Source organism: Oncorhynchus gorbuscha, unplaced genomic scaffold (genome assembly GCF_021184085.1).
Source record: "Oncorhynchus gorbuscha isolate QuinsamMale2020 ecotype Even-year unplaced genomic scaffold, OgorEven_v1.0 Un_scaffold_1626, whole genome shotgun sequence".
In the NCBI taxonomy this organism is placed as follows: Eukaryota; Metazoa; Chordata; class Actinopteri; order Salmoniformes; family Salmonidae; genus Oncorhynchus; species Oncorhynchus gorbuscha.
The window spans coordinates 93,854-108,650 of record NW_025746352.1 but is presented as its reverse complement, the minus strand read 5'-3'; the positions used below and the strand labels follow the sequence as shown (position 1 = coordinate 108,650).

The following is a 14,797-nucleotide window of genomic DNA, read 5'->3' as shown; positions in this document are numbered from 1 at the left end:
AGGCTAGGCAGTTAAGAACAAATCCTTATTTGCAATGACTGCCTACCCCAGCCAAACCCTCCCCTAACCCGGATGACGCAGTGCCAATTGTGCGCCACCCTATGGGACTCTCGATCACGGCCGGTTGTGATACAGCCCGGGATCAAACCAGGGTCTGTAGTGACACCTTTAGCACTGAGAGGCAGTGCCTTAGACCACTGCGCCACTGAAGCTTAAATTCACTGGCACTAATGCCATGGAATTTGTAAAATATCAAATAGTTTGGAACTTGCAAACAGATTTAACTGAGAATGAGTACTTTGGTGTTCAAGTTCAAGAAAGGGTAATTAATTGGGTTACTCCGCATTTTATTTGTCTCATGGAAAAAAGCCCAAAAATGTTTCCCACACAACAGTATTATACATTGAGCATTGTTGCATGGTGACCTATCGCCACCTTCCTACTGCGTTGATACCAGGCTATATTATTATTGATTTCCACTACTGCATTGATAACAGGATATGTTGTATTCTGTTCTATGAGTGATTTCAGCTGTTCATGTGCAGATTGAGATTTTAAAATAAAATTCACTAATTGTCCTAAAATATGTTATATTGGTTGTGGGGGGAGAATCTGTAATTGATTGAATAGCCTATAATGTAAGGTAATATTCTGGTACCAAGGAAAAGTCTACTATATCACTGACATCACATTATTAGTGCATACACTGTACTATCTAAGCCCCGGATTGCTGACCCTCTCCTATTGACCATTGAGAGGCTTTGAAGCCACCATATTGGCTCTCCCCAGTGGGAGCAGTCCTCCATAGGAATGAATGTAATTCTACAGTATTTAAATTCAATGTTTCAAGGAAAAAATTGCATGTATTTATGTATTTTTTTTCTTGTAGTGTGGACAGTAATGGTACTAAAAAAACTGGAAATGTTTTAATATATTTTTCATTTTGTATTTGTATGTTTAGCTCACATAATATTATTTAAAAGTATGTATGAAGGTGTCTGGAATAGAATAAAAATGTCACAAACGAATGTTGACATTAATACATGCATTTCTATAGCTACCAAAATAAAAAGTACAACGGAGAAGGAATACCAACATGGCTTCAATAAAGCGCTCCCTGTTAGGCATCCAGAGTTTATACACAACATTGGAATGCACATCGCACACATTCAGTGGCAACATTTGACATCCGCCACTGCTCGTGTTAACATTTGACATTTGAACATCATCGACTACAGTTGCATTGTTGCCGCTCGGTGAGTGTCTGCGCGAGACAGGGGTCGCCTCCGGGCGGGGCGGAGACTGGCAGCTCTTCAACAGAACATGTGAAGTTATCTCGGAAGTTGCTCAATTTACTACTATCTAATTATTCAAAATGGGGAAGCTGGTTGTCATATCACTTTTTATTGCTGCTTTATCAGCATTTCTTGGAGAGAGAATTATTAATTTACGGTAGGCTGTGTTTATGTAGTTGTAGCTTTTTTTAGCTGGAATAAAATTGAATGCTAGCTGTTATAGTAGCTAGCTAGCCAATTTAGTGTTTTTGCTAGCAACCTCAAAAAGCTGTTTTGTTGACAGCAAGCAATATAAGCCAACTAACCTGTTTTTCTATTTAGCTTTCCTTTATTAGCCAGTGCTTTATTACTGAGTAATAATGGTTTGGGTTATTTTCACTTTTCTGAACTTATAAACTGCTCAAGTTACAGTAGTCTGAGGCTATACTAAATGTGATAGCTGACTCGGCTATATTTATGATTGTTTGTACATAGACACATAAAAATGCCCTAAGTCATAACTACAGTGTTAAAATTGCAGTGTTATTCTGGAGTTTGAACCATTTGAAGGGATGTAACTATGAACCTTATTTTACATGTTGCAGGAAAAGGACTCTTGCTTCCAGAAAGCTTGTCCAAACCCACCTCCCAAACTGCCATCCAATCAAAAGCCTTGGTACGTACAGTACACATGAATGTACAGGACATCGGGAACTTTAACAGTGCTGGCATGGATATAAAAGGCATGCCTTTCCATAAACTCTATGCCACATGTTCAATGGTATTATATGAAGTAACTGTACAACGTTATTTGCCTGTAAAGCCACATCTGAACACATGTGATCTGATTTCTGACAGAGTACGGATCAGAGGACCTCACAATACTTCCCAATGGACTTGCTATTATTAGCACTGTGAGTTACAACATTGACTTGGCCCTATATGAAACACGCAACATAAAAAATGTATTAGGCTATCAACATATCCTAATATTAATCTTAATATTATTGGAATTACTAGGGCTTGAAGGATCCTGTATTGCCATCCTATTCAGATGACCCTGGAAAGATGTACACCCTTGATATGAGTGAAGATTCTAGGATGAAACCAGTGGAGCTCCGCATGGGGAGAGGCTTTGACCTGGACTCCTTCAATCCACATGGAATCAGTGTATACACAGATGAGACGGGTAAATAAAACCCATAATCTGTGTCACAAATGGCACACTATTCCCTATAGGGCTCTGGTCATTAGTAGTGCGCTATATGGGGAATAGGGTGCCATTTTGGGACGCAAACAGGTTTTGAAATGCATCTGCTGCTCTTCCCAATCTTCTCTCGTGTGAAAAGAGAACTGTCAAAAACACAAGACGGATCAATTGATTGAGCTGAGTCTTTTCTCCACTTTCCAGATAACTCAGTATACCTGTTTGTGGTCAATCACCCTCAACAGAAAACACAAGTGGAGATCTTTCTGTTTGTTGAGGAGGACCACTCCCTTGTCTATGTGAAAACCGTAAAGCATGAATTCCTTCACAGGTATGCAAGAGCTAAAGTCATGTCATTGCTTCAAACCAATTTGGTTTGTTACCTAGATTGTCGGTAGAGTTTCATATTAAAAGTGCTGAAAGTGTCAATTACATGGTAACAATATGGAAATGTAGCCTATCCTCCTAAACTTGGCTACTCTAAAGACTGAGAGTTTGGAGAAATTAGGGATATTTGAACTGAGCACAAACTAGTGCTCATTTTTGTTTTGTCATGTTGTTATGCATCCAACAGTTCTTTAATATGCCATTTAGAGTAAATAGTGTTTTAAGTTGATCTGTGGTTTTCTCTTAGTGTGAATGACATTGTGGCTGTGGGAGTGGAGAGCTTCTATGCCACCAACGATCACTATTTCAGTGGAGGCACTCTGAATACTCTGGAGTTACTTCTGGCTCAGCCCTGGTCTAACGTTGTGTATTACAGCCCTGAAGAGGTCAAAGTAGTGGCTGAGGGATTCTACATGGCCAATGGCATCAACATCTCACCTGACAAAAGGTACAATAATTATATAAATAATGTATTCAACTTCTATAGCGCTATTCAAGTATTCAGTCCCGTGTAGTTCAGTCCCGTGTAGCTCAGTTGAGCTTGGCGCCAGGGTTGTGAGTTTGATTCCCATTGGTGACCAGTATGACATTTTTTTTTAAAGTATAAAGTACTCAAATGTATGCACTCACTACTGTAAGCCGCTCTGTATAAGGGTGTCTGATAAAATTACAATTTAAAAAATAATGACATGACACAAACAATTTCAAAGCGCTTTGAGCACTGTCCTGTGTACACACAGTTCAATAATCCTGTCCATATGGGCAGTCAAACCTGTTACGTGTTTGATTATAGAGTGGATATCACATGTTGACACGATAAGGTCTGTTGATGTAACTAATGTGATGTTATGTAACATAGAACTATTTATGTTTTCATGTAGGCACATATATGTGGCTGACTTATTTGACCACAACATACATGTTTTGGAGCGACTGGAAAGCAATGGTTTGGCCCCAGTGAAGGTAAAATATAAGGAATGGCAGATTCGTTTTACACCTGGTAAATAGTCAAATGGACTATTGAAACATGCTGCTCTGTTGAAAGCCTAAATCTGATGTGTTTATTCTCTCCCATTGCTTGTGTATCTGAATCCAGAATAGGCTCTTTAAAACTCATTTCATGATATTATTATTTTAAAAAGCATGAGCTGGTGCACACCCAAAGAAAATTATTTAGTGTAGAGGTGCTGACTAACGGCGAATAAACTGTCTAAATATCGCACACCGAATATTTATAAACTCCCAGTAATTTATTGGGTAAAAAAACAACGTTTTGGCATTCACTGTGTCCTGAAGAAAGCACCCTGAAGAAGGCACCCTCTGCTCTCAGGCACCCTGAAGAAGGCACCCTCTGCTCTCAGGCACCCTGAAGAAGGCACCCTCTGCTCTCAGGCACCCAGAAGAAGGCACCCTCTGCTCTCAAGCACCCTGAAGGAGGCACCTTCTGCTCTCAGGCACCCAGAAGAAGGCACCCTGAAGAAGGCACCCTCTGCTCTCAGGCACCCTCTGCTCTCAGGCACCCTGAAGAAGGCACCCTCTGCTCTCAGGCGCCCTGAAGAAGGCACAGTGATGCCGAAACGTTAGGTGTTTTACCCAATAAATTACTGGGAGTTTATATATATAGAGTGTGTGACTCTTTATTTTTATAGCTTACGTGATATTATTCTTTGTCAACCAGGTCGTGGAAGTGGGCTCTCTTGTTGACAACATTTATGTTGACCCTGAGACTGGCGACTTGTGGATAGGTTGTCACCCTAATGGCTGGAAACTATTTCGAAATGATCCTGAGGATCTTCCTGGATCTGAGGTTCGTACACCTGCCGTGTGCTATTGAAACTTCCTGAGTGAACTGCTTTCTGGATCATATACCAGCAGTGTATCTCTGTACTATACACCAACATTGTTTTCACATGTTCACGCCTCTACTATGCTATAGGTAAAAGCTGCTGGACTACAGTACATTCCAACTACTGTACAAGAGGAAACACACAAGCGCAATGGACTTAGAGTGGATATGGACTGGACTTAAAGTGGTCTTGGAGTGGACTTGGGGTGGATATGGACTGGACTTAAAGTGGTCTTAGAGTGGACTTAGAGTGAATATGGACTGGACTTAAAGTGGTCTTAGAGTGGACTTGGGGTGGCTATGGACTGGACTTAAAGTGGTCTTAGAGTGGACTCAGAGTGGAGTTGGAGTGGTCATGGAGTGGGCATGGACTGGGCTTGGAGTGGACTTGGTGGATTTGCAGTGGACATTGAGTGGACTTAAAATGGTCTTAGAGTGTACTAAGAGTGGACTTGGAGTGGACATTGAGTGGACTTGGGGTGGACTAAAAGTGAACTTGGGTGGACTTGGACTGGACCTGGCGTGGGTGTCTTTCTCTGTAATGCTCACTGTCTGGTATACATCTACATTTCATGATATTGTTTTCACAGGTGATTCAGATTAAAGACATCCACTCTGAGAAGCCAGTGGTGACCCAGGTCTATGCTGATGATGGCAGTGTGCTCATAGGATCCTCTGTAGCAGCTCCCTACGGAGGAAAGCTTCTCATTGGAACAATCTACCAGAAAGCCTTGGTCTGTGATCTAGCCATGGTAGACCAGTAGCCAATGCTCTATGTATAAAACAGGCTTCCAACGTGGGTTGTGGTTGGAAGAGTGCAAGTGTGCAACATACTGAATGTTGCAGATGGAAATGCAATGAATAGAGTTAACAAGATTCCTTACTCTATATGACAGGGAGGGATGTCTGTTCTGCATAATATACATGTATATCTAGCTGAAAGTTCCTCAATGTTGTGCCATACTGAATTCTGCCGTGGCCTGTGGGGTTCAACTTGCCAAGTAAAAAAAATATTTTTAAGTTGATTCATTGCACGCTCTGTCCAATCACAGGAAGTTAGATTTGCAATAAAGTTGACAAAATGATATGTCAAAGATAACGCTGGTGCACTGAACAAGACCTGTAACGATACATAGTAATGTTGCAAGTGCCACATTGTATAAAAGTTGATAAATGACAGGAGAAATGACTTGATAAGAATAATCTGACTGTTAAGGACCCTTTAAAAAAATGCTTGGGCCTAAAATATAACTGCCTGTAGCTCAGGTCCTGAAGCAAGGATATGCATATTATTGATACCATTAGGAGTCTATGTGCAATTCTGATTTTGGCCACTAGATGGCAGCCGTGTATGTACAAAGTTTTAGACTGATCCAATGAACCGTTTCATTACTGTTCAAAATGTTGTTTCAAGTCTGCCCAAATGTGCCGAATTGGTCAAATGACACAAGTACATAACTATAGAGAACATACAAAAATGATATGATAATAAAAAATGTATGTTTTTGTTGTTGTGCACTCTCCTCAAACAATAGCATGGTATTTTTTCACTGTAATCGCTACTGTAAATTGGACAGTACAGTTAGATTAACAAGAATTTAAGCTTTCAGCTTTCTGCCCATACAAGACATGTCTATGTCCTGGGAAATGTTCTTGTTACTAATGAAGAGGGTTAAACCAAGGCCTTATACCTTTTAAAGGGTTAATAAATTATGTTATGATACACTGTAAGGTCTCCTCTTCAGGAGACCTCTGTGTGTGTGTTAACCTGATTTTGAGTGATGTGACCTTCAGACATCAGAAGGCGTCTACATTCAGACTCCTCCTGTCTGGATCCCACCGTGGTTATCTGGTTTTCTGAGAACACAAGGCTGTCACAGACCTGATAAAACCAGCCACCTATCAGAAGATGCTTACACGGTTTCGGTTAAACCCACTTCTGAGCTTTTAATTGCTGATAAGATGGTTACTGCTGTCAGAGGGAGGTTAGATTTATTAAAATGTTGTTGCCAGGGAAACTCATGCAAGGAGGACTGGGAGAGGCTCTATGAGTTGCAGGATGTCTTACACATTTTGCAGAACTTGGGGACAACTATCATGTACTGCTATACTGTACTCTGTACCAACTTCTGCCTACAATTGTATTACTAAAATGAGTATTTTAATACTTAAACTAAGAGTCTGTGTTTCCTTTCCATTACTAATGTATGTTTGATAATTATATAGACCTGATCCTCTGTTGAAGAGTTTGACCAACACTTACAGCGTCATGCTAATCACATTAGCGCTCTTTATTTCAACTGTCCCGTGGGGTGGACCGATCCCATAGAGGCAGTGGTGGAAAAAGTACCCAATTGTCATACTTGAGTAAAAGTATAGATACCTTAATAGAAAGTTACTCAAGTAAAAGGAAAAGTCTCCCAGTAAAATACTACTTGAGTAAAAGTATAAAAGTATTTGGTTATAAATATACTTAAGTATCCAAAGTAAATGTAATTGTAAAAATATACTTAAGTATCAAAAGAAAAAGTAGAAGTGTAAATCGTTTCAAATTCCTTCTTTTAAGCAAAGCAGACGGCACCATTTTCTTGTTTTTAAAATGTATGGATAGCCAGGGGCACACTCCAACACTCAGGCATAATTTATAAAATATGCTTTTGTGTTTAGTGAGTCCATCAAATCAGAGGCAGAAGGGATGACCATGTGTTGTCTTGATGAGTGCATGAATTGGTCATTTTCTGTCCTGCTAAGCATTCAAAATGTAACTTTTGGGTGTTAGGTAAACTCTATGGAGTAAAAAGTACATTCTTTTCTTTAGGAATGTAGTGTTAAAAGTTTTTAAAAATATATATAAATAGTAAAGATACCCCAAAAAACGACTTAAGTAGTACTTTAAAGTATGTTTACTTAAGTACTTTACACCCCTGCGTAGAGGTTAAAGTCATGTTTATCTCACTGATTTGACATGGAAAACAAGTATTTGATATGTTTTTTACCCTCTTTGTAAAGTGAACTAGATTCAGTTGTAATGTAACTGAATATTGTTTTCTTCACAAGTGTGTTAACTTCTTTACATTAAATGTGGGCTGCTAATTTGGCATGCAAGTCTCAACTGTTGTTTAGTTGTCAACTCATTTGTCTGAAAAGCAGCAAACAAGTGATGTGGACAATATCATCATCATGAACCCGGGGCTCACAGTTTTGGGACTGCAGATTTGACCTCCCTCCAGGAATTGCTAAACTACAGCTCGCCCCATGGATCAACTGTGCAATTACACTCTGCCTGTACACAACACACCCACATTTTGCACACGGCTTTCATAACCTTTGACCAAGGGAAAGAGTTTGTCTGCCATGAAGTGGGTGCTTGTTACCATCTGCATTGCTGCATTTGCAGCTCTTTTGGGGCAAAGACTTCTTAAATTGAGGTAGGCTGCATGGTTGCTGAACATTTTAACATTATAGGGCATGTGTATCTTCTTTGGAATGTCTTCGGAATCATGCTACATTTCCCTGATCAGAGTTTACAATATTGACCTGATTGGCATTGTCAACAGAGGCCTCAGACATTAAAAGTGATATGTGAAAAATAGTCTTTTAGCAACTTTGTAGTGAACTACTTTAGGTGAATTGAGCAGTGGTGTGAGTGAGAGTGTCAAAAGCTGAATTCAGAATGATCTGTATTGCTCTTTCTTTCACACCAAAGTAATATTAACCGGGTTCTATTTGCAGTGAAATAGCCCTTGCCAACAGAGAAGTGCCTGTAAAACGCCTCCCCAACTGTCACCTATTAAAGAATATAGGTATGTCTGAACCAGTCCATTAAATTGTAATCATATTGACATTATAACAGTTCATGCTTTAATTAATACAGTGCCTTGCGAAAGTATTCGGCCCCCTTGAACTTTGCGACCTTTTGCCACATTTCAGGCTTCAAACATAAAGATATAAAACTGTATTTTTTGTGAAGAATCAACAACAAGTGGGACACAATCATGAAGTGGAACAACATTTATTGGATATTTCAAACTTTAACAAATCAAAAACTGAAAAATTGGGCGTGCAAAATTCTTCAGCCCCCTTAAGTTAATACTTTGTAGCGCCACCTTTTGCTGCGATTACAGCTGTAAGTTGCTTGGGGTATGTCTCTATCAGTTTTGCACATCGAGAGACTGACATTTTTTCCCATTCCTCCTTGCAAAACAGCTCGACCTCAGTGAGGTTGGATGGAGAGCATTTGTGAACAGCAGTTTTCAGTTCTTTCCACAGATTCTCGATTGGATTCAGGTCTGGACTTTGACTTGGCCATTCTAACACCTGGATATGTTTATTTTTGAACCATTCCATTGTAGATTTTGCTTTATGTTTTGGATCATTGTCTTGTTGGAAGACAAATCTCCGTCCCAGGTCTTTTGCAGACTCCATCAGGTTTTCTTCCAGAATGGTCCTGTATTTGGCTCCATCCATCTTCCCATCAATTTTAACCATCTTCCCTGTCCCTGCTGAAGAAAAGCAGGCCCAAACCATGATGCTGCCACCACCATGTTTGACACTGGGGATGGTGTGTTCAGGGTGATGAGCTGTGTTGCTTTTACGCCAAACATAACGTTTTGCATTGTTGCCAAAAAGTTCAATTTTGGTTTCATCTGACCAGAGCACCTTCTTCCACATGTTTGGTGTGTCTCCCAGGTGGCTTGTGGCAAACTTTAAACAACACTTTTTATGGATATCTATAACAAATGGCTTTCTTCTTGCCACTCTTCCATAAAGGCCAGATTTGTGCAATATACGACTGATTGTTGTCCTATGGACAGAGTCTCCCACCTCAGCTGTAGATCTCTGCAGTTCATCCAGAGTGATCATGGGCCTCTTGGCTGCATCTTTGATCAGTCTTCTCCTTGTATGAGCTGAAAGTTTAGAGGGACGGCCAGGTCTTGGTAGATTTGCAGTGGTCAAAAATCTTTTTGTATCCAAATCCGGCTTTAAATTTCTTCACAACAGTATCTTCGACCTGCCTGGTGTGTTCCTTGTGCTTCATGATGCTCTCTGCGCTTTTAACGGACCTCTGAGACTATCACAGTACAGGTGCATTTATACGGAGACTTGATTACACACAGGTGGCTTGTATTTATCATCATTAGTCATTTAGGTCAACATTGGATCATTCAGAGATCCTCACTGAATTTCTGGAGAGAGTTTGCTGTACTGAAAGTAAAGGGGCTGAATAATTTTCACGCCCAATTTTTCAGTTTTTGATTTGTTAAAAAGTTTGAAATATCCAATAAATGTCGTTCCACTTCATGATTGTGTCCCACTTGTTGTTGATTCTTCACAAAAAATACAGTTTTATATCTTTATGTTTGAAGCCTGAAATGTGGCAAAAGGTCGCAAAGTTCAAGGGGGCCGAATACTTTCGCAAGGCACTGTACATATAGTATAGTTCTTCTATGTTTCACATCGGTGTGAGATAGATACCAATGTAATGTTGAAATAGCCTGTTCTACTTTGAGCCTGTTCCAGTTATTCCAGTAGGCTCAAAATAATGAGTCTTCTCAGTATGTGTGAGATCAGGCTGTATAACCGCTAGTTGGGCAAGTGTCAGGGCTGAAGTTCATTAGACTAATAGTCCAAGTATCAACGTGTCCCAGCATGCTTTGTTTGGTGTCATAATGATGATGTTATGTTTAATGAAGGCCTTTGGCCAATGGGATAAAAATAATACATTGATATAGGCTATTGCTAATAGTTTGTGGACAATCCTATATGTACAGAATATGGAGCAGAGGACTTCACCATACTTCGAGATGGACTGGCCATCATAAGCACCGTAAGTAAAATCCATTGTCATGATGCGATCCTTCATGGCAAGCATATTCTGGTAAGGCACACTGAATAATTAAAATATTGTCCTCAATTCATAATATTGCCTGTTGAACATACCTTCCTCACCCCAATGATAAAATAACTATTTTTACAGAATAAAATGGCTGTTTTTAATGATACAATACATACACCATGTTGTATCCCAAATGGCACCCTATTCCCTACATAGTGCACTAATTTGGTCAAAAGTAGTGCACTATATAGGAATAGGGTGCCATTTAGAACCTAACCCTGTCACTCATGTCAAATCAATACCCCCACCCAGGGCTTGAAATATCCTGGAATGCCCTCCTTCTCTGATGACCCAGGGAAGATCTATACCCTGGACCTGTTGGACCCCAGACTCATCCCTGTGGAGCTGACAATCAAAGGAGACCTGGACCAGGACTCCTTCAACCCCCATGGAATCAGTGTCTACATTGACGAGACAGGTAAAGTATGGGAGATTTAGCTCTCACATATGAAATGAATTTGTTTCAAAAACATCGGACATGTGATAACTTCACAAAGTGGACCAGTGAGCTTTGTGTAATCACCCACCCAACCAATAAAATCCACAGTGTATATAGAGACACACTTTGACTGTGAATTTCTCTGCTAGTCACTTTCCCTCAAGACCGGCTAGACCGTAATGGCCAGCTGTTTGATTCAACAACATACAAAAATGGAAATTACACAAGATATGTTTATAATATATTTTATTAATAAAATATAAGTACAATATACAGTACCAGTCAAAAGTTTGGACACACCTGCTCATTCAAGGGTTTTTCTGTTTTTAAAAAACTATTTTCTACATTGTAGAGTAATAGCGATGACATCACAACTATGAAATAACACATATGGAGTCATGTAGTAACCAAAAAGTGTTAAACATATCTAAATATATTTTAGATTCTTCAAATTAGCCACCCTTTGCCTTGATGACAGCTTTGCACACTTTGGCATGAAGAAAAACCCTTGAATGAATAGGTGTGTCCAAATATTTGACTGGTACTATATAGCAAAACAGTGCAGTATACAGTAAACTAATACAGTATACAGTAAAACAATACAGTATACAGTACAACAGTACACAGTAAAAGAGTACAGTATAAAACATGTGTCAGCAATTATTCTAGTTACTCAAGTCAGAAATCGCAGCAAATTCCTCCATTCCAGACCAGACCACTACTGTGTGTGTGTGTGTCTTCCTGTCAATCAATAGAGAGCCTTAGACACCAGAGGAGACAGTAGAGACGATATTTCTCACTGCTGAACTCCCATCTCCTTCCAGATAAAACCATCCATCTGTTTGTTGTCAATCACCCTCAACATTACACGAGCCAGGTAGAGATCTTTCTATTTGTCGAAGAGGACAACACCATTGTGCACCTGAAAACTATAAAGCATGATCTCCTTCATAGGTAGGTGTGAGATGTTTACATTTACATGATGTGGATGAACCACATTGGCTATGTACTGTACAGTATGACCAGTGAGAGTTCCACAGTGGTGTGTTTCTGCTTGGATAACTCTGTATGTTTTCGCCCTTTACTCTCTCAGTGTGAATGACATTGTGGCTGTGGGAGTGGAGAGCTTCTATGCCACCAACGATCACTCCTATCCCAGTGCAGTGCTACACATGCTGGCTGTGATCCTGGGTCTACCCTGGGCTGACGTGGTTTACTACAGCCCTGGAGGAGTGAAGGCAGTGGGCCATGGCTTCCTATCTGCAAACGGCATCAACATGTCACCCGACAAAAGGTGCCTTCTTTGTTTCCACAATTGCAGTAAAGTCTACACAATTGAGAATCGAACAGTTTAAAATGTACAAATTGATTGTGCTCTTTGGAAGTGTGTTATGCAGTAAAACAATAAATGTGTTTTTTTCCTCCCAGGTATCTATACGTGTCTGCTATTTTGGACCATGAGATTGCTGTTTTTGAGATAAAGAAAAATAAAGACTTGGTACATGTCAAGGTAAAACTTTTTCACTACATCAAATATGAACGCAAACTTCTTTACGGGCAAAATATTATATTTTGTATTGTTTCTAGAGATGGTCCAACCGCTGTAATACAATCAGACATCACATTCCTAATGATGTCTGTCTCCAACCAGTCTGTAGCCGTTGGGTCTCTCTGTGACAACATCGAGGTGGACCATGTAACAGGTGACATTTGGCTGGGTTGTCACCCTAATGGAGCAAAGGTAGCAGTATATGACCCTGAGGATCTACCTGGATCTGAGGTTAGTATGTCATTTACCATGTCCTCTCTAGTTCTATTATATTATAGGAATAAATTCACTCTGATCTCAGTTCCAAATGGCACCCTATTCCCTATAGCAGTGGTTCCCACACGTTTTATAGTCCCCTACCCCTTCAAACATTCAACCTCCAGCTGCGTACCCCTTTAGCACCAGGGTCAGCGCACTCTCAAATGTTGTTTTTTTGCCACCATTGTAAGCCTGCCACCCACACACTATACGATACATTTATTAAACGTAAGTGTGAGTTGTCGTCACAACACGGCTCGTGGGAAGTGACAAAGAGCTCTTATAGGACCAGGGCATAAATAATAATATAATAATAGTCAATAATTTTGCTTTTTATTTAACCATCTTAGATATAAAACCTTATTTGTTAATTGAAAATTGTGCATAACACACCACAGGTTAATGAGAAAGGTGTGCTTGAAAGGATGCACATAACTCTGCATTGTTGGGTTGTATTAGAGAGAGTCACAGTCTTAAATCATTTTCCACACACAGTCTGTGCCTGTATTTAGTTTTCATGCTAGTGAGGGCCGAGAATCCACTCTCACATAGGTACGTGGTTGCAAAGGGCATCAGTGTTTTAACAGCATGATTTTCCAAGGCAAACTGAGTGCAGCCCAATCCATAAATCTGGCAGTGGCTTCTGATTAAATTAAATTTTCACTGAACTGCTTGTTACAACGTTTATGAGGCTCTCTTGTTCAGATATCGGTAATTGGACTGGAGGCAGGGCATGAAAGGGATAACCAATCCAGTTGTTTGTGTCATCCGTTTCGGGGAAGTATCTGCGTAATTTCACACCCAACTCACTCAGGTGCTTCGCTATATCACATCACCAGTTTGGGAATACCTGCCCTATAGAGTATATATCACCCCAGTTTGGGAATACCTGCTCTGTAGAGTATACTCCCTATGGGCCTTGGCCGAAAAGTAGTGTAGTGCACTGTATAGGGAATAGACTGCCATTTGGGACACAGCCTATGTACCAAAAGCTTTAATTGGTTTTCTTTATCATAATTTGTTTTATAGGTCATTAGGATTCAGGACATCCACTATGAGAAGCCAGTGGTGACTCAGGTCTATGCTGATGATGGCAGTGTGCTCATAGGATCCTCTGTAGCAGCTCCCTATGAAGGAAAGCTTCTCATAGGAACAGTCTACCACAAAGCCCTGGTCTGTGATCTGAAGTAGCCAATAATTCCTTCCAGACATCTGATTTCCAAAGTCTGTGTGTGTATATATAGATGCAGTAATGACACTCAAACTGTATTGTAGTCAAAGTCTGTGTGTGTATATATAGATGCAGTAATGACACTCAAACTGTATTGTACTCAAAGTCTGTGTGTGTATATATAGATGCAGTAATGACACTCAAACTGTATTGTACTCAAAGTCTGTGTGTGTATATATAGATGCAGTAATGACACTCAAACTGTATTGTAAAAGTCTGTATTGTAGTCAAAACTGTCTGTGTGTGTATATATAGATGCAGTAATGACACTCAAACTGTATTGTACTCAAAGTCTGTGCTGTTTCTGTATAGCACATCTTGTCTGGTGTAATATGATTGAAAAGTATAAATATTCCGCATGGTTGCCACAATATAACACTGTAATTACAATTGTAATTATGTTAAATGATAAGAGGCCGTCTGGGCTCTTTTAAGTTCCTTAGTACTCAATAGTGTCTGTTCCAGGTGCGTAGGAGTCTAAATAAGAATACTGGAAAAGATGAGAGACCTGCACACTGTCGAAAATGGTGGACTATTTGTATTGATTAAACAGTTATATTTCATTATTTTACTTTGACATATTGTTGATCATCGATCTTTGGGGGAATATTTTTCAGGGGGGGGGTAATGACAAAGCAAAAAATACTAAATGATTCTATATCTTATATCTCCTTTATCAAGTCCACAACCACTACATCTACTCATATAAA

The 14,797-nt window shown here is 39.8% G+C and overlaps 2 protein-coding genes across 4 annotated transcripts; both read left to right on the top strand.

Annotated features, from left to right (window-relative positions):
* Positions 1-1,268: 1,268 nt before the first annotated feature.
* Positions 1,269-6,124, top strand: LOC124023554 (serum paraoxonase/arylesterase 2-like). The gene is made up of 9 exons (XM_046337935.1): positions 1,269-1,452; positions 1,880-1,950; positions 2,133-2,188; positions 2,295-2,463; positions 2,686-2,812; positions 3,116-3,316; positions 3,750-3,831; positions 4,547-4,675; positions 5,305-6,124. The coding sequence occupies exons 1-9, from the start codon at positions 1,376-1,378 to the stop codon at positions 5,476-5,478; spliced, it is 1,086 nt and encodes a 361-aa protein (XP_046193891.1). The 5' UTR covers positions 1,269-1,375; the 3' UTR covers positions 5,479-6,124.
* A 1,876-nt stretch (positions 6,125-8,000) lies between these two features.
* On the top strand, positions 8,001-14,300 carry LOC124023552 (serum paraoxonase/arylesterase 2-like). Of its 3 annotated transcripts, none has more exons than XR_006836698.1 (10): positions 8,001-8,142; positions 8,447-8,517; positions 10,486-10,541; positions 10,863-11,028; positions 11,874-12,003; positions 12,143-12,343; positions 12,478-12,559; positions 12,701-12,829; positions 13,886-14,100; positions 14,157-14,292. XR_006836698.1 is itself a non-coding variant. In XM_046337933.1 (10 exons), exons 1-9 carry the CDS (start codon positions 8,069-8,071, stop codon positions 14,045-14,047), a joined length of 1,071 nt encoding a protein of 356 aa, XP_046193889.1. In that variant the 5' UTR covers positions 8,001-8,068; the 3' UTR covers positions 14,048-14,080; positions 14,137-14,300. The 3 variants fall into 3 exon arrangements, 2 of the variants coding, with proteins under 2 accessions (XP_046193889.1, XP_046193888.1); XM_046337933.1 differs by having other exon boundaries at positions 13,886-14,080; positions 14,137-14,300; XM_046337932.1 differs by having other exon boundaries at positions 13,886-14,300.
* Positions 14,301-14,797: the final 497 nt, after the last annotated feature.

Bases quoted from the DNA above. Each gene is read 5' to 3' on its own strand.
- LOC124023554 (XM_046337935.1), top strand. From the start codon at position 1,376: ATGGGGAAGCTGGTTGTCATATCACTTTTTATTGCTGCTTTATCAGCA. The intron at 1,951-2,132 runs GTACGTACAGTA...GATTTCTGACAG, and splicing joins CCATCCAATCAAAAGCCTTG to AGTACGGATCAGAGGACCTC. The intron at 3,832-4,546 runs GTAAAATATAAG...TTTGTCAACCAG, and splicing joins ATGGTTTGGCCCCAGTGAAG to GTCGTGGAAGTGGGCTCTCT.
- LOC124023552 (XM_046337933.1), top strand. From the start codon at position 8,069: ATGAAGTGGGTGCTTGTTACCATCTGCATTGCTGCATTTGCAGCTCTT. The intron at 10,542-10,862 runs GTAAGTAAAATC...ACCCCCACCCAG, and splicing joins GACTGGCCATCATAAGCACC to GGCTTGAAATATCCTGGAAT. The intron at 12,560-12,700 runs GTAAAACTTTTT...GTCTCCAACCAG, and splicing joins AAGACTTGGTACATGTCAAG to TCTGTAGCCGTTGGGTCTCT.